General features: G+C 40.7%; 1 protein-coding gene across 3 annotated transcripts in view; it reads right to left on the reverse strand.

Moving 5' to 3' along the window:
• Nucleotides 1–18,476, reverse strand: part of QRICH1 (glutamine rich 1) — a 41,123-nt gene that overhangs the window by 17,052 nt on the left and 5,595 nt on the right. For all 3 annotated transcript variants that reach the window (XM_054594766.1, XM_054594764.1, XM_054594765.1), the window contains 2 exons: nt 13,816–14,145; nt 636–1,685 (listed from right to left, as the gene is read on the reverse strand). In XM_054594766.1, coding sequence (XP_054450741.1) covers nt 636–1,685; nt 13,816–14,124 — 1,359 coding nt within the window. In that variant the 5' untranslated portion in view covers nt 14,125–14,145. The remainder of the gene's footprint in view (nt 1–635; nt 1,686–13,815; nt 14,146–18,476) is intronic.

An 18,476-nucleotide genomic window follows, 5' to 3' on the forward strand; every position in this document is an offset into this window, starting at 1 on the left:
AATAAGTGGAACAACAAATCGATGTTTCTCTCTCTCCCGTCACCTCTCTAAAAATCAATTAAAACAAAAAACAAAAAAACACCACTCTTTGGGAAATCACACTACATAGCTGGCTTGTTCAAGGCTCCTGAAAGTGATAGGCCAACCAGGAGATATTTTAGATCTTTCAATTCACCTCCACTGTATCCACAGATGACAAGAGAAAAAGAAACAATTTCACGTCCTCTTCACTGAGCTGAGTTTAGAGTCTGTGTGCTGAACTACTAGGGTTCTACCAGATCCTTTCATTTGCGATGCAGAAAGTAGCTCCTAGGACTAGGACAACATTTGGAATGTTCCAGTAGTCTCTACCTAGAATTTTACCCTTCTTAAAAAGAGATAATGAAGCATCCCAGGCAACCTCCAAAGCTGTTACTGGTCATTTCATTTACCTCCAGGTACCAGGATAGAACTCCTTCCTGTTGCATAGCTTCACCTGCTGCTTTTTGTGCACCCCCCACCCTCAACTAAAATATTAAATACTATACTACTGCAAGACTAACATCATTGCATAAACAACCAGAGGTTGCCAGGCAAGTTCTGTGTTGCACTGGGTCCTCAGGGAGCAGACTGCCCCACAGATAAGTCTCACTTACTGAACAAGTAACCTGGAGCTGCTGCTGTTGCTGCTGCTGCTGCGGCGGCGGCGGCGGCGGAGGCGTCTGTTCCTGGGGAGTCTGTTGCTGTGGCTGCTGCTGAGGGTCCCATATATGGACAGTCTGAGCTGTATTCTGGTATGTGCCTGCCACAGCCTGCACAGCCACTGGAATGTGGATGTTGCCATTCATGAACTGTGCTGGAAAGAGAGAGTTTGCAAGGGTCTGCACTACCTCTTCATGGGAGTTTTTCACTACAGATGTGGTGCCCACCATCTTCTCCTTGTCATCCTCTAGCTTTACAGCTGCCAAGGCCGTGGGTGAGCCACTGACGTGAACTGCATTGTAGGCTTCTTGGGGAATGGCAATGTGAGTGATGCTCTGCTGCTGAGGATCCCCCCGGGGCTGGGCAGAGTAAACAGGGATGGTCCAGGTTTCTCCTGTAGGGCTAGTAATGGTCCCAGTGGCACTGTACAGGTGGGCACTGTCCACTGTCAGTAAGTCTGGCCTCAAAGATACGTAACTCTGCTGCTGGCCCTGTGGAATGGCCAGCACAGTGGCCACTGGCTGCCCTGAGATGGCATAGGACACAGTGATGGGCATGTCCACTTTGCGCTTCTTCACTGGCTGGAGAACACTGGCTGTGCCAACCCGCCGCTCCCCTTCCCGAGGTGAGCCCTGCTGGGACGGCGGTGGAGAGAGGGCACCCACAGTCTGGATTTGGATCTGCTGACCCCCAGCAAGAGACTGGCCAGCCACCAACTGAGCCTGGATCTGCTGATGTGGGATGTGTTCCTCTGGAATTTCTGCAGCTTGGATCTGCTGGGCTGCCTGCACGTGCTGCACCTGGATCTGGGCTGCTTGCAGCTGTGAGGGGCTGGGGCTCTGCAGAGATGGGGTCTGGATGGAAGGGGCTGCCGGCTGTGGTGCTTGGCCTTGGATCTGCACCTGGACCTGGAAGGGCTGCTCAGCAGGCTGGTGAACGGTAAGCTGCGGGGAGAGCTGCTGAGCCGAAACCTGCTGCGGAGACTGCTGTACCTGCACCTGTACCTGCAGCGACAAGATTTATCAGTGAGTGAATTGGGCAACACTGAGAATCCAACCCTAAATGGAAGGAAAGACCTCAGGCAGAGGGCCCTCAGTAATGTGAGGACAAAGGGCTGCCGTACCCTAGGCTTCTGAGGATGACATAATCCCCAACGCCACGTGCAAAATTCTCCAGCATCACACTGCATTAAAAGTGGCATATGTCCACCTGAGAGCAATAAGACTATCAACTGAGGTCCACGAAGGAAATACCGGAACTTTTACTCATTTTCCACACTTCTTTAAAAGTGTGACCCCTCTTTGGTTTTGCTTATTGGTATAGTAATACAAATATATATTGGCTTCTATGTTCAAAAAACAGTTTATCCATGGGGTGAGCGGTAAAGTATGGGGAACACTGTTCTAAAAGGTCAGAAAGACAAGTACGTTCCTTCCACAGGTACTCAATTCCCATCCTCAGGATCAGAAGTACTCCCACCACAGACAACTAGTGGAAAACACAGTAGAAAGAAAACTTTTCTTTAAATTTATTCTTTTCCCCATCGCCATTTATCCCCCCTAATACCCTCTTCCATGTCCATCCATCCCTCTCTACTGAGAGACAAAACTTTTGAAATCTCTTTTGGAGGTATCTCCCACTTTGCTGCTAAAATGCAGGCTGGACGCTGCTGGATGATTCCCTACAGTGCCTCTTTAAAAAAAATCTGAGGTAAAATTGGTTATAACCTTATGTAAGTTTCAGGTAAACAACACTGTAATTCAATATCTGTAAACACTACAAAGTGATCACTACCCAAATCTAGTTACCATCTTTCACATACAATTGAGTGCTTTCACTTACTTCATCCTTTTGCTTCAGGTAACCACAAATCTGTTCTCTGCAGAGATGAGCGTGTTTTTGTTTTGCATGTTTCTTTTGTTAGAGTGCTTATTTAAGACATGTTTGTTTTAATAGAGAGGCCCTGAAAAATCCCCACAAGATTCCTGATAATTTAAGGAAGGTTACTATATCTTGGATCTCATATTTCTGATAATACAAGTCATGTTATTGCTATTACTTCACCATACAAAACAGCATAAAAAGATGCTATGCCTCGTACGTACTTTAAAAAAAGGAAAGATGTGAAAGCATTTGAGATCTTGCTTCCTGGCATATGTCATCATTTGGCTCAAATAAACTCATAAAAATTGTTTTTTTAATTTCAAAAAATGATTTTTTCCCATCAGACACACATATCTAAATTAATCTAAACACAGGTTGGAATTAGTAAAGAGGAAAACAAAATGGCAGATGAGGAATTATATTTATCTAATAACAAAAGGAGACCTATTACAAAAGATAACCAAGGATGGTGCTGGGTAGGACATGACCGGTGTGGCTCAGCTGGTTGGGTGTCATCCTGCAAAGCGAAAGGTCGGAACACATGCGTGGGGTGCAGGTTAAGTCCCTGGTTGGGCACGAGCAAGAGGCAAATGACAGATCGATGTTTCTCACATCAATGTTTCTCTACCTCCCTCCCTTCACTCCCCTCTAAAAAATAAAGAATTAAAAAAAAAGAGAGAGAGACAAATAACAAGTGTTGGTGAAGATGTAAAGAAACTGGAATCCATCCTGGATGGTGTGGCTCAGTGGACTGAGTGCCAGCCTGTGAGCCAAAGGGTCACCTGGTCCATTCCCAGTCAGGCCACATGCCTGGGTTGTGGGCCAGGTCCCCAGTAGGGGGTGCTCAAGAGGCACGACATACTGATGTTTCTCTCCCTTTCTCCTTCCCTTTCCCTCTTTCTAAAAATAAATAAAATCTTAAAAAAAAAAAAAAAGAAAGAAAAGAAAAAGAAATTGGAATCCTCTAACATCACTACTGTTGGGAAAATAAAATTGGTGTAGCCACTTGGGATAATAGTCTGGCAGTTCAACAAAAGGTTAAACATACAAAAATATGAAGAACATCCATATGACTCAGAAATTCCACTCCTATGTATATACCCAGGAGAAATGAAAACTGCAGCATTATTCAAAATAGCCAAAAAGGGTAAACACCACAAATGTCCATCAACTAATGAATGGATAAGTAATATGTGATATTTCCATACCATAAAATATTTAACAATAAAAAAAATGAAAATTTGGCCCTGGCTGAGTGGCTCAATTGGTTGAAGTATCATCCCATACACCAAAATGTTGTGGGTTCAATTCCTGGTCAGGGCACATACCTAAGTTGGGGGTTCAATTCCCAATAGGGGTAAATATGGGAGGCAGCTCATCAGTGTTTCTCATGCTCTCTCCTTCTAAAATGAATAAACATATCCTCAGGTGAGGATTAAAGAAAAAAAAAAAAAAAGAAAATTTGATACATGCTACAACATACAGATGTACCTTGAAAACAACTATGCTAAGTGAAGTCAGTCACAGAAGACTGTGTACACATGATACCATTTATATAAATGCCCCATATAGTCAAATCTATAGAAATAGAAAGCAGGTTAGTGGTTGTCCAGGAGCAGGGGATTGGGAAAATTATGAAGTAACTGCTGACAGGTATAGGGTTTCTTTTTTAGGGTAATGAAAATATCCTAAAATTGATGTAGTAATGGTTACACAACTCTATGAACAGACTAAAACCACTTAGTTGTACACTTTAATTGGGTGAATTATATCTCAATAAAGCTGTTATGTCCTGGTCAGATAGCTCAGTTGGTTAGATTGTCATCCAGATACACCAAGGTTGCAGATTTGACCCCAGTCAGGGCATGTACAAGACCCAACCAATAAATGCATGAATAAGTAGAACCACAATTCTCTTTAATGGCCGACTTAACTGAAGACAGCTGGATTCTCCCAACGTGCTTCTGCATCCAATCTGTTATGTACATATCACACATGGCCTCTGCCAAATTCCTCTGTACACTCATGAGAATGAGAGTGAAGAAGACAAATAACATCTTAGTTTTATAATAAAAACAGCTATGACCTTGAGGAACCCTGAAAGGGTATTGGAGACTATCAGTCTTTGAACCATCCCTTAAGAACCACTGCTGTAGAGTTAAATAGACAGTACATTGTATAACTATTTTATTACTTGATTTTTAAAGAATTGATCTGAGAGAGAGAGAGAGACAGGGAATGAAACATAAATCTGTTTTTCCACCCATTCACGCATCCATTGGTTGATTCTTGTAGTGCCTTGATGGGGGATCAAACCCATAACCTTGGTGTATCAGAACAACATTCAAACCAACTGAGCTACCTGGCTGAGGCCTTTTTACTTGTTTTTTTTTTTAAGGTTTCAAAAATATGATTATCATTGACTCATATCTCATATGCTTCATCATTTTACTGTAGTTCTCTTTTTTAAAGATTTTATTTATTTATTTTTAGAGAGGGGAAGGGAGAGAGGAAGAGAGGGAGAGAGATATCAATGTGTGGTTGCATCTCGCGCACCCCCCTCCAGGGATCTGGCCCACAACCCAGGCATGTGCCCTGCACTGGGAATCCAACTGGCGACCCTTTGCTTCGCAGGCTGGCGCTCAATCTACTGAGCCACACCTGCTAAGGCTACTGTGTCTCTTTTAATTAATTTGTCTTATTTATCAACATTACACATCCCCAGAAACAAGTTAGTGGAAATACTAAGGAATCAGAACGGGGTCGGGGGACGGGCGGGCAGGCATCTACCCCTCACTCCAAAAGAAACAAGTACAAATAATCTAATGTGGTTTTATATCCAAAGTAGTTAGAATTTAAGATTAGGATAGTAAGAGTTAAGAGTAGACATTAACTCAACTTACTGTGGTAATCATGTCACGATGTAAGTCAAATCATTAACTTTTTATGTGTATGTGCATTTAAACATACACAGTGCTGCATGTATATCTCAATAGAACTGAGGGGAAATGCAGATTTTCAGACCCCCAGACCTTAAAAATTTGGGGGAAGGGGGACTGCAGGGCAGCCACTTCTAGTTTAAGAAACCTTCCAGATGATTCTAATATACCCCAAAATTCGATAACCATAAATGCAGAAGTTTTATTGGATCTCATTTGTCTAGGTTTTTAACTAGTTTGCAGATGAATAATCTATTTCTTTTTCCCTAGTGTCATTCAGAACATAAGTAATCCGGAGCTCAACACAAGGACTATGTACTCCAACTAAATACAATGAGAAACTATAAAGTAACACATGCATTACCCCTATTAAAAATCTTTTGTTCTAAACAATCACTAAAACAAAAAAAAATTATATCTAAATGATATAGTGATTTTTAAAAAGATTTTAATTATTTATTTTTTTCCCAGAGAGGAGAAGGGATAAAGAGGGAGAAAAACATTGATGTGCAAGAGAAACATCTACTGGTTGCCTCTCATATGCTCCCAACTGGGGACCTGGCCCACAACCCAGGCATGGCCCTGATCAGGATTCGAACCAGTGACCCTTTGAATAGCAGGCTGGTGCTCAACCCACTGAGCCATATCAGCCAGGACACTGACATTTCTTTTTTACGTTTTGGCTACTTACTGTATAGAAGTATTATTTTACTTAAAGGAGAATAAACTGGGTTATACGTTGGGTCAATTTCCAAATGCCTCCTTATAAACATTTTTTAAATCACTTTATTTGCACAAGAAATAAGAAACAACTCTTGCTTCACATTTCTCTTAGGCTGTTAATGGTTCAATACCCATTAGTTGCATATAGTGAACAATCACTTGAAATGTGGCTTGTACAAATTACTATGTGCTACAAGCGCAAAAAACCACCTGATTGCAAAGGTTTGTACCAAAAAAAGGTAAAACGGTTCACTAATAATAATTTACTGATTACATGCTGAAAATATTGGGTTAAATAAAATGTGATTTTTAAAAAAATTTCAATTTCACCTCTTTCCCCTTTAAAAGAGGCCACTAGAAAATTTAGAATATGCATAATATAATGGCTTACATTCTATTCCATGTTTGAGTTTCACTGCTGATGATAGTGCTCAATGAGCCAGAAAACCACCCCACTAGGTGAGGAATCACAGCACCTGGGATCCAAGCCCACCTGTACCTTTAAAAAACTAGTAAGCAAAACTTTAGGGATTGTGGTCGATTTTCACTGTTCGAATAATGCTCTTCTGAAAGTGGTAAAGTCTTTATGTAGTAAACATTTAGCAAACTCTTATGCAAATGAAATTATCAGAAACATGGCCAGGGAAGAGTTTTAAATGTGGGCGAAAAGACTGGACATGAAGGGCCAGAAAAGGTAGCAATAAATAAACAGTTCATCAGCTCTGCTGGTGTGACTCAGTGGACTGAGTGCCCACCTGCGAACCAAAAAGTCCAAAATGTCGCCAGTTCAATTCCAGTCAGGGCACATGCCTGAGTTGCAGGCCAGGTCCCTGGTTAGGGGTGTGTGAAAGGCAACTGTTTCTCACTCGCACAATAATGATTCTCTCCTTCTCTGTCTCCTCCCTTCCCTTCTCTCTAAAAATAAATAAAATCTTAAAAAAAAAAATCATTCATCACTCCAAAGTGATGATTAGGCTGTGAGAAAATAGCCTATTTTAATCCTGTTTTTGGCCACAAACGTGTGTTTGCAGAATACACTATACTGTGAGTGCTGCCTCTCCAAGGCAGAAACCAGAATCACTGTAGAGTGCAGACATGAGACCAAGCATTCTCAAGTCAGACATACTGCATGAAACTTGGACTCAAGGGAGCAACAGGAACCACAACCTTCATTTCTCTGGTGCGAGTGGAAAAGTGTGGCCTAAACGAAGCAGGATGAACCTGTGCCCAAAGGTGCGGCTGAAGATCCCTGCCAGAGCAGGCTAGCAAGCCTCCAAGACCCCGTATCTGGATCTCCCATAAACTCCCTGCTATCCTTTAGTCAATCCTTTTCCTGAGTAAATGACCAGGAAGGAGGAAATGTGTTGCCTGATGTTTGTAACTAAAAATCGAAACCCAGACAGATACAAAAAATATTCAATACCATACCAAGATGAAAACTTTAAGATCATATTTAAGGTAGGAGAGGAGGTGTATAGTGGGGTACCAGAGACGTGAACTGTATCTGTAACATTATATGCCTTTTTAGGAAACTGACTGTGGGGGTGGAGGGTGGGAGGGGTGGAGGAGGATAAAGGGGAACAATTGGGACAACCGTTAATAGAGTAACAATAATAAATCTTTAAAAAAAATTATGTCTTTTTAGAAAAGGGCAAAAATAGCAAACTGGGAATACTTGTTTATAAATAAATGCTTGTCTGGATACTTTTCAAATATTTGAGAAGCAACTCAAGCTCTAGGTAGGGATGACATTAATGAGAAGAAAAAGAAACAAACAAGCAGCAGCACCTTTTATTTATTTATTAAGCGCTTCCTATGTGCCAGGCAGTGTGCTTAGGACTTGGTATTTTATGTAATCCTCAACGTAACTACAACACCTAAATTCTTTTTATTTCTATGATATAGATAACGGACTCAACGTGGTTCAGACACCTGCCTAAGATGACATCTAATGTAGCACAGGTAAAAGAAACTCATGTTTGTCTTAGAGCCAAGTCTGGCTCTTGATTACTTCACTCCTCAGTCTCAGCAGTTCTACGGTGCCATGCGGGGACAGGGGCTGCCCCAGCATGGAGGGCATGTGTGACAGCAGAAAGAGAAAGAGAGAGAGACATGAAGTTGGGATGACAGACGGGGGGGATCTGTACCTAAGCCACTGAATCCTTGAGATGTTTACTTCTAGCAACAAAAGAAATGCTGAGAAGTCCCCTTTTCCAAAGCATCCTTCATTTAAATAGGCCAGACTGACCAACCAGCCATATGCGAAGCCTCAGTCCCTGCCCTGTAGAAGGGTGGAGAAGAAACAAGCAACTCTACAGGTGTTAAGCAAAACTCAATCCCTGGGACTCGTCATCTGAGGGCCTTCCCTCTGGCACATACATTTAACTTGACATGGATGCCTTAGGGAGTACGCAACACAGGAGGACTCTTGAAAGGGAAGTTCCAAATGAACACCCTTCACTTGGCTCAGGCAGACCCACCAGCAACAGGAAACTTGGGCTTTTCCTAGAACTCTACACACTGTGAGGGCACTAACGTGGAAACTCTTCTTTCTGCCTTCAGCAAAGTGTCTCCCTATTTCAAACAGACATATGCCACTGTGATACTGTGATATAACCAATATGTATTTTTGCCTTTGTCTCTGATTGCTGGCTAGAGACCCGAAAACCTTTGTGATTTCCTAGGTAATAATAAAGGTGCTAGGAGCATTCCGTGTTCAAATGACACAACTTTCGGCAGATTCTTGGATGGCTGCTGGTCACCAGAAAGTCCAAACCATGATTAGAAGGTTGGTAATTTAATCCCCATCACCCACTGTCTGGAGAGGGAAAAGGGGCTAAATATTGAGTTATTAATCTATCATACCTACATGATTCAGCCTCCATAAAAATCCCAGAAGTATGGGGTTCTGGGAGCTCCTGGGTTGGTGAACATACCTGTGTGCTGGGAGGGTAGTGCACTCCAGCTACCCTCTGTGCTCTGGAGTCTTCAGAAGCTCGCACTACGTATCTCTTTATCTGGCTGTTCACCTGCATTCTTTATTATATAATAAACCAATAAATGTGTTTCCCTGAGTTTTGTTAGCCATTCTAGCAAATTATTGAACCCAAGGAGGGGTACTGAGAACTCCAATTTATAGCTAGTCAGTCAGAAGCACAGGTGACAACCTAGGACCTGCAACTGGTATCTGAAGTGGCTGGCAGTCTTATGGGACTAATCCCTTAGCTTGTACAATCTGACACTAACTACAAGGAGACAGTGTCAGAACTGAACTGAACTGTAGAACGCCAGCTGGTGCTGGAGAATTGGTCTGTGTAGGAAATAACCCATACATTCGGTGGCCAGATGTGTGAATATGGTAGTAGCAGGGAGTAAAGGAACAAGTTCAATTCAGTTACTCTTCTAATTAACTTTCGACACATACCTTTGTCTCCCAGCAATTCAACAAAACTGTTCTAAGCACAAAATTACTTTGTCAAATTCAGCAATCTATGTGCTGCTTCTAGTCTGGACAGATGAAGTCATGAGAGCAGAGCAAACTCTCTAGGGTGATGACAAGCGGTTTTTAAAAAACAATCTCATTTTACCACAGTTAAAAAAAACAGCAATCTAGAAAACAGCCTCAGCCCTCAAGATATCAATAGTAAACTGTTTTGAAATTTTAAAGGCTATTTATATAATTTTTTATTCTTATCAAGAGTTAGGTTGAGAGATAATACTATGGGGCAAACAGTTAACATTTGAGTCGAGAAGGCAGTCTGTTCGGCCCTTTATTTCAGTGCACACACGTCACCTCTCTAGGCTCATCCATTCACTCAGTGAACTCTAGTTACACTAGGCTTTTTGCTGTTTTTCAAAAAAGCAGGCTCCCACTTTAGGGCTTTCTGGTTTGGAGTGTTCCTTCCTCAGATAACCAACCACATCTGCCGGCTCTCTTCGATCTTAACTCTTCTGTCACCAGCACACTGAGGCTTACCCTGGCCATCCCCAACTGCTTTGTTTTTCTCCTTTACATTTATCACTATGTAACAAGATTTTTGTTCTGTATCATCTATTTCCCAGTTACAATGTATGCTTCACAAAGGCAAGGAGGTTTCTGTCCTCTTCACTGCTGTACCCAAGCATCTAGCAAAGGATATAAATATAAATATAGGGCATGTCTTGGATTAGGAGAAAAAAGTTAATAATCATTGTCCTCTACCTATAAGTTCAAAATATTCCCAAGCACCACTTTTGTTTTTAACTAGAAAAGTAGCTCATGTTTAATTTTTAAAAAATTCAAGCTTTCCTCCTTAGCAGGCCAATCCCCAGCCCAGTTGATGTTTTCGCCTTCACTACTCAAGGACTGTTATATTCTACATGTTAAAAACCAGTGATACTAAACTAGGTTTGACACTCAACAATCTGTTAAATATCCTATCCTGTCAATATGCACAGATCTACTCTATTTTTCTGGCTGCAGAGGACAAGACACTACAATTGTAGCATTATTTACTATTTCCCTTACTGAAAGAGTGATTTGTTTCCGGTATTGCTACTATAAGCAATGCAGCAGTGAATATCCTTATATACACGTAAGAGATCACAAATGCAAGGCCAAAGGTATGCACACACAAACGTTTGAAAAGTATTGCCAAATTCACTTCCAAGAAAGGCACACTAATTTATCCTCTCATATCCTTATTGCACTGGATAAAATCTTTATGTTTTTCTAAAAAATAAAATATGGTATTTCACTTTAAAAGTTTACACGTCCAAAATCACCAGTAGCATAAAGTATCTTCTGTTTTGTTTTTCAAATTTTATTTATTTATTTGTAGGGGGAGAAAAAGAGAAACATCAATTTTTGTTGTTCCGCTTATTTATGCATTCATTGGTTGATTCTTGTGTGAGCCCTGACCAAGGATAAAACCTGCAGCCTTGCAGAATCAGGATGATGCTCCAATCGAGCTACTTGGCCAGGGCACAAAGTATCTTTTGATATGCTGATCAGTACTGCTGATCTTCAGTGAATTGCCTACTTACATCCTTTGCTCATTTTTCTACTTCATTACTTTTTCTTAATTAGTAAGAGTTTTTTGTGTATTAGGAACACTAGTCGGGCCTTGGCTGGTGTGGCTCGGTGGACTGAACACCAGTCTGTGAACCAAAGGGTCGCTGGTTCGATTCCCAGTCTGCGCACATGCCTGGGTTGCAGGCCAAGTCCTTACCTGGGAGCACACAAGAGGCAACTGATCAATGTATCTCTCACACATGGACGTTTCTCTCCCTCTTTTTCTCCCTCTCTTCCTGTCTCTCTATAAATAAATAGAATCTTAAAAAAAAAAGTTTACAAAAATTTCCTATTCTTTTAATGGTTTGGTTTTGTTCTTAGCTGAACTCTTTCACCCACCTGTACGTTATTTGTATTGAGAGGTATCTGACTTTACATCCAAAAAGGAGCCGACAGCCTTACTACACTAAATGGAATGTATCTTCCCATACTCATCAGCAGTGCCTTCATCCCGAACCTAATATTTACTCATAATGTATGTAGATATCTGTGTATGTGTGTGTGTGTTAAGTCCTTAGTCAGTTCCCAAACCATGGGTCTGTGGCTGTCCCAGGGGACTCTTCTGACTCTATTCTTCACTTTTTGGCTCAGGGAACCCTGAGGACTGCTCCACCTTCCCTAAAAGTTCTCTCCTACATGAATTCCTCTATCACCCAACTCTGTCTGTTTCCTCTATTTTAGCAATTTCTCAGATTTAGTGTGGTTTTTTTTGTTTGTTTGTTTGAATCTTCACTCGAGGATATGTTTATTGATTTTAGAGAGGAAAGGGTAGCGGGAGAAAGAGAAACAATGATCAGTTTGCTTCTTGTATGCACCCTGACAGGAGATGAAACCACACACAACCTAGGAACATGCCTGACCAGGAATGAGTCTGAAAGCTTTCTGGTGTATGGGATGATGCTACTGACTGAGCCACTGGGCCAGGGCAAAGATTTAGTAGGCTTTTGATAGTATTTGTTTTTTTTTCAGCACTGCCAGAAAAATTTTGGAAGTATCTTTCCAGCCTTGACCATGTTGGGCATCATCCTGCAGAGCAAAAGGTTGTCAGTTTGATTCTTGGTCGGTTCCTGGTCAGGGCACATGCCTGGGTTGTGGGTTTGGTTCCAGTAGGGGCATACATGAGAGGCAACTGATTAATTTCTCTCTTGCATCAATGAGATGTTTCTTTCTCCCTCCCTCCCTTCCTTTCTCTCTAAAATAAAAAAAATCTTAAAAAAAATTACCTTTTGTCATGTAGAATGGGGAATATATGTTCTTATGGTTCTATCATATTGACCCTTTCTCATGGATTTGTTCTTTTTTCATTTACAAAGGGTTTGTGAAAGAAGGTGATATTAATAGGCAATCTCCATCAGTGATCTTGAACCTAAAGTCTCAAATAACATTTTAAACTCAAATCCCAAACCACTGGAATCTTATGAACAAGGAGGTCCAAGCTGTAACGGCAAAATAGTGTCTTGAGCCAGAGTCAGCCTGCTCTTGTCTACCTTTCCTGTACCATTCCTTACAAAACCCAGAATGCACCACTACATCCCTCCGCATACCAGATGCTTTCTTATCTATGATCTCATTTTGCCTAACTAAATCATATTATCCCTCTTTAGCAGAAGAAAAAACTAGGGCTAAACAGATTAAGATCATGTCAACAAATAAGAGGGCAAGTCAAATTTAAACCCAGAGCCATGTCCTTCCCATATACCCATTTGCATTCCCAAGAGGCAAAGGGGCTACCTTCTATTTCATCAAACATACCTCTCCACACTCCTGCCTCTTCGTCATGTTCCACTCCCTTTCTTATTTTCTTGGTGGAACAAGCATCAAGGACAACATGAAATGCAATCGTAATAGAGTAACATTTCTAACTGGAGATTATTAGCTCCACATAAGAATCCCTGAAGAGAAAAACTTTTATCATCTCAGCAAATATACGCGTTTTTCTTCTTTCAATGTATCTGATCAATGTATCTCTCACACATGGATGTTTTCCTCCCTCTTTTTCAGTAAGTTTATTATCAATTAGCGTTATTTCTTGAGGCTTATTCATAGCAAGTGCAGACCTAGAAATCTGCAGGTGACCTGACTCATGGAACCATATTAGATCTCTAAAATATATCAACCTTTCCATTTTAAAATGAGTTCCAAATGTCATGCTTTTAGTGACGAGCTGAGACTCACCCTCTTATGTTCTTGATCTGCTCAGGGTGACAGACCAAAGGGAAGCCTCAGTCTCACTCAGGTGTGTAACATCCAAATCCAGTCCCAGAAGACCTCTAGTTTCTATACTGTTCAATGTTCCAACACAAATGGCAAGTATCTGTGGTCTTTTCAGTTTACAGTGGTTGCAAATATTTTTAATCTGCATTAACTGTGAAATATGAAAGCCTTCTCGTGAAAGAAAATGTTTTAAAAAGCCAGAGTATTCCCCTTAGTGAAAATAGCCTGACACTGTATACAGATGTGATGCTCCTACTAACTCAAACCATGATGGCAAATAACGTCTATCAGATAGGCTGCGCCTCAACATTGCCCTTTTACCTGAACCTGCTGTGGCTGTTGAACCTGGATCTGCTGTTCTTGCTGAGTCTGCGGCTGAACACTGGTGGTGACTGGACAGGCAAGTTCAAGCAAAGACCCGGCCACTTCGGTGCTGTCTGTGTAAATGCAGTTCCCACCCTGCTGGTAGACCATGGTAGTGGTAGCCGTCTGCTGGAACTCCTGAAGGGCTTCTGGCCCCTTAGAGGCTAGTGAGTCCAGAAATTCCTTCATCCTGTGTTGTGGGACAGACCGTGCCTTTACTCGGATGTATTCTTCAAAGGAGATGGTGTTCTCCAGAGAATTATTCATATTGTAGACTCCTTAGGGTTCCTAGAAATAAAATAAATAGCCAGAAGTCAAAATTATATTATTGTTTTTCTATCTTGAAATGCACAGGCCAGTCATAGTTGCATCAGAGTGAAGAGTCAGGGCAGCTGTATGCATCTGGAATCCAAAGTAAAGTTTTATTATATCACCTTATCTTTTCAATTAATGGTATCTGAAAATTGTTTCCATAAACATTTCTTAAATCAAACTATCACATTTAAGACAAACAAAAGCATGCGTCACAGTACTGGATGAAACAGGCCAAAACCACACTCCCCACCCAGCTCTAGGCCAATCCCATCTTTTCTGCAGAGCCACGCATCGGACAGTAAGTCACATGCAAGACTGCTCTGTGACCATCACAGAGACGACTACTAAGGAAGCTAGGAGGAGGGATTCCTACTGACATGTTCTATTTGCACAGTCAACGATGGCCTGCAGGGAAGGGACAGGTATGCCACCTAGCTATGGCAAGACCCAAGAGACAGGGGACGTGTCCTTTTTCGCCTCCCATCAGAACCAACCAATTTCCACTTTGCCAAAAACCACTCACATTCTTTTGTAACATAGCTTACTAATTAAGAGCATGGCTTTTGGAGCCAGACTGCCTATGTTCAAATCCTAGCTCAGTCTCTCCTTAGCTGTCTCATCCTGGACAAGTCAGCTAACCTTAGTTTTCCTATCTATCAAATAAGGATAAAGTAGTATTCACTTCACAAAGTTGACATGAGGATAAAATAAAATAAAACATATTCTTTTAACATTATTAAAATAAGTGAGGGGTGAGTTGAATAATGTCTTAAATAACTAGGTCACTACTAAAATTCAGAAATCAATTATGTAAGTTTTCCATTGGGGTATTTACCTTGAGAACTAATCTGCAGGAGTGGGCACACTCCCAATTACCTGGAGGACAACCCTGCAGCCTGTCTATGGACGGCTGAGTGCTCTGCTGCTTTCATACCATTCCTTCTTGATCAGTTCTACCTCCAGAACAGCAGCAGCAGCAGGATGTGAGAGTAACACAAAGTGAACTTTTTGCCAAAAGGACTCTCAGTCAATCTCAAATGTCTGGAAAAGTGATTTGTTTCCTTGAGCCATTATCAGTCTCTCTTTCACTGCCCACATGTTCTGCCTTATGTTACAGGTATAAGGTGTTTATCTATCTCATCTCTTCCAACTGTCAGTCAAGACTGTATCCTTGTCCTCTCTGAATGGCTGGCATGTGGTAGGTGCTTCGCTGCATTTGGAATGCAATGTGGAAGAAGGATTATGACTCTTTGCTCCTGTAACATCTATAACTTACAACCATAAATGTTATGCTTTTCCCTAGTAAATGGTTAGTATAAACCTTGGGGGGAAAAAACCCAGAGCAAGCGTGAGACCAAAGAAAAAATACAGCTTACAGCTACTAATTTAGTGACACTGGCAATATTTCTGTGGAGTGCTGTTTAAGTATTGCAATACAAATTATATTCAGGTGCTTTCGAACAGAACAGACCCAGCAATAAATCTTTTATAATGATGTACATAATATACTGTAAATGTATTTCTCCACCAATAAAAAACAACACATATCTTATCCTGTCTAAAATCAAAATTCCTAGGAAACCCCACCAACAACTGAGTGCAAAAAATAGCAAGTGCAGGTCAAGAGAGTGCAAGGTGAAGCCGCCACGGATGGCCTGTTATTGTCTGTAATTTAATTCTTGTTTGTCCCCTTTACACCCCCCTTCTGACCCTCTCTCTGCTTGCCCCGCTCTTCCTCCACCGCTTCAGGGGCTTTCAGTTATCTTCTCTCAGTGGCAAACTAGGAGTCTGCTATGAGACTTCAAAACTAAGCTCTCAATGACGCCCATGGCGCATGTGAGTAAGAAGAGCACCAGGGCCAAGCACTCCATCCTTCCACTGCATATTCAGTGCAAGCCACTCCAGAGCAGGTGTCCCACAGACTCAGCACATCGGCACAGCCCATGTCAGAGCTTCCCTTTGATAATGTGACGACTGGAATTTCCCTCTTAAGAAGGCACCTCTCATAATAGAGACTCAACAGCAGTATGACGTTCACAACACGTGATTCTAATACCTAATTACATATATGCTTCTGCTCAAAAGGAGACAAAGGAGAGATTATGTGAACAGCAATTAGTAACTGGTTCTCTACCATGTTGACACTTATTTTTTTTACCTTCATTATAAAAGAACAGCAGAGGTGAACAGAAATTTACACTTCCCCAAATTTCTTTTCTTCAACAATTAGTTGCATTCTTGTAAAATACTTAGAGACTGCCTGAATTCTGAAGATTGCATGTGCTGGAATCACAGCTACTGTGTCAAAGCAATTTTTTTAAAAGAAAAAGTGTACAGAATCATGCAGCAAAAGCTTTGTCTCAAATCTGAGAGAAGACAGATACGACGAACACAAAGAAACATTCCAAATTAAGTTTACAGAACCAGGAAACCTTCATACAGACATTGCTTTTGGTAAAGGCAGTCCCTAGAATCTTCCCAGTGACCTTCTTTCCTTTCACTTTTTCAAGTTTCAGTAATTCCAGAAGCTTAAGCCTCATCTGAAGTCTGATATTAAATATAAAGAAGAAATAACCAACTTTTCTTCCTAGAAACAAGCTTTCTTCAGTTTTCAGTGTAGAATTCCACTTTGGTGTTCTGTTTTTGTTTGTTTGGCTTTCTTTTTGTGGGGGCGGGAGGAAGTAAAAGTAATATATCCATTTTCTAAGAAAAATGGTTCAAATACTATAGGAAGGTATAAAATGAAAAGTAAAAACAACTAAGAATGCTTAGGCGTCTCTCTGGTTCTTGATCAACCAATTTTAAATAAACACTAATCTGTCCTTTAGGAACAGTGAGGTTAGGGCATTAAGTCACCTTCCTCTCACCAACCTCTGCCAATCATATTTTTATTCTTGTCATGATCACTTTCATAACTTTAAACCTCTGTTTGTGGACTCATTAATTTTAGAATATGTCTAGACTTCCCACTATATAACATAAGGAAATTAAAGTTCCATGCCCTCTGTTTTTGACATTTAGTCAAGTGAATATAATTTGTTAATTCTTCTAGTTTTAGAACACAACATTTCATACCAAATCAAACAGAGACCTTTTTTCTAAATCAAGTTTCCAAAGATGATAAAAACCATTCTGCTCCAAACAAGTCCTACTTGTCAGTATTTCTAGACTGCAACCTTCAATAATGTCACTACAAGAACCTCTAGTCTAAATATAAATTTATTCCCTGAGCAGAAGGGCAAATAAGATAGTCATCTCTCCAAAAGGATGGAAAAGGGTATCTGCTATAAAGTCTCAAAGTTAATTTTTTAAGCTTTCAACAGCAAAGGGAAAAGGTAATAGCTTGAAGTAGAAAAAATTCTGTAAAACTTAGAAAATGTTGATAAAGGTTCATACACAGGTGCTCGTTATATTCTTCTTTATTTTTGTGAAAATATTTGAAATATTCAATGATAAAAATACCTTTTAGTTAGCAGCTAGCCCTGTGTTTTAAGTAGTTTAGGCTCCAAAGTGTAAAACCCCCTGCAGTGCTCCAAGCTTAGAGCCTGCTGTTGCTGGGGCTTCAAGCAGAAGCCACTGTTTCCATCTGCCTTTTTCCTTTCACTACGCCACCAGGAGGTTCTTCACAGACTCTGTGAAGTCCACACAATCATTTGAGAACCACAGAATCAGAGCAAGCTAAAATATATTAACAAGTAATGTATTCAAAGGAAAACCTTATAAAAAATTAATTAAAAAGGCCAATTTAAAAAAACATTCCAATCTGTTCATTTATACAGACTAAAACACACACAGCTTCATTTCTTGTCCTTTTAACCTGCTCACTTGGCAGTATCCACCCGACTGACACATCCCAATAATGAAAGTACACCAAGTCAGCATCTGACTTGACACAAAGGGCTGCTCGGGATGGGTAAAAAAAGCTCCAGGAATACACTGAAATATTTTACACTAGTCAGTGAGTAAAAGAAAAACACAGAAAAAGTAAACAAATTCTTAACAGCAATGATGGTTTCTTCCTTTGCTTTTATGTTCGGAGAGCCTTCCCTCCCATAATATCGGGTCATTTTCCATGTATACTTTTTTAAATTTACAGTCTAATTTTTAATATAATGCTTTGATACATTTAGTATTTTGCATAGTGTAAGATAAATGTCTAAAATTTTTCCCCAAAGACCAAACTACTTGTTCCTTTATCATTTATTTAACTATTGAAATTACTTTGCCACTGACTTGAAATGCCACTGTCATTACATACCCAATTCATATAAAGAAGTTCTGGCGCCTAAGCTTTTACTGTGTGA

Source organism: Pteronotus mesoamericanus, unplaced genomic scaffold, assembly GCF_021234165.1.
Source record: "Pteronotus mesoamericanus isolate MK-2021 breed Mesoamerican mustached bat unplaced genomic scaffold, CSHL_Meso_final scaffold_533, whole genome shotgun sequence".
Lineage (NCBI taxonomy): Eukaryota > Metazoa > Chordata > Mammalia > Chiroptera > Mormoopidae > Pteronotus > Pteronotus mesoamericanus.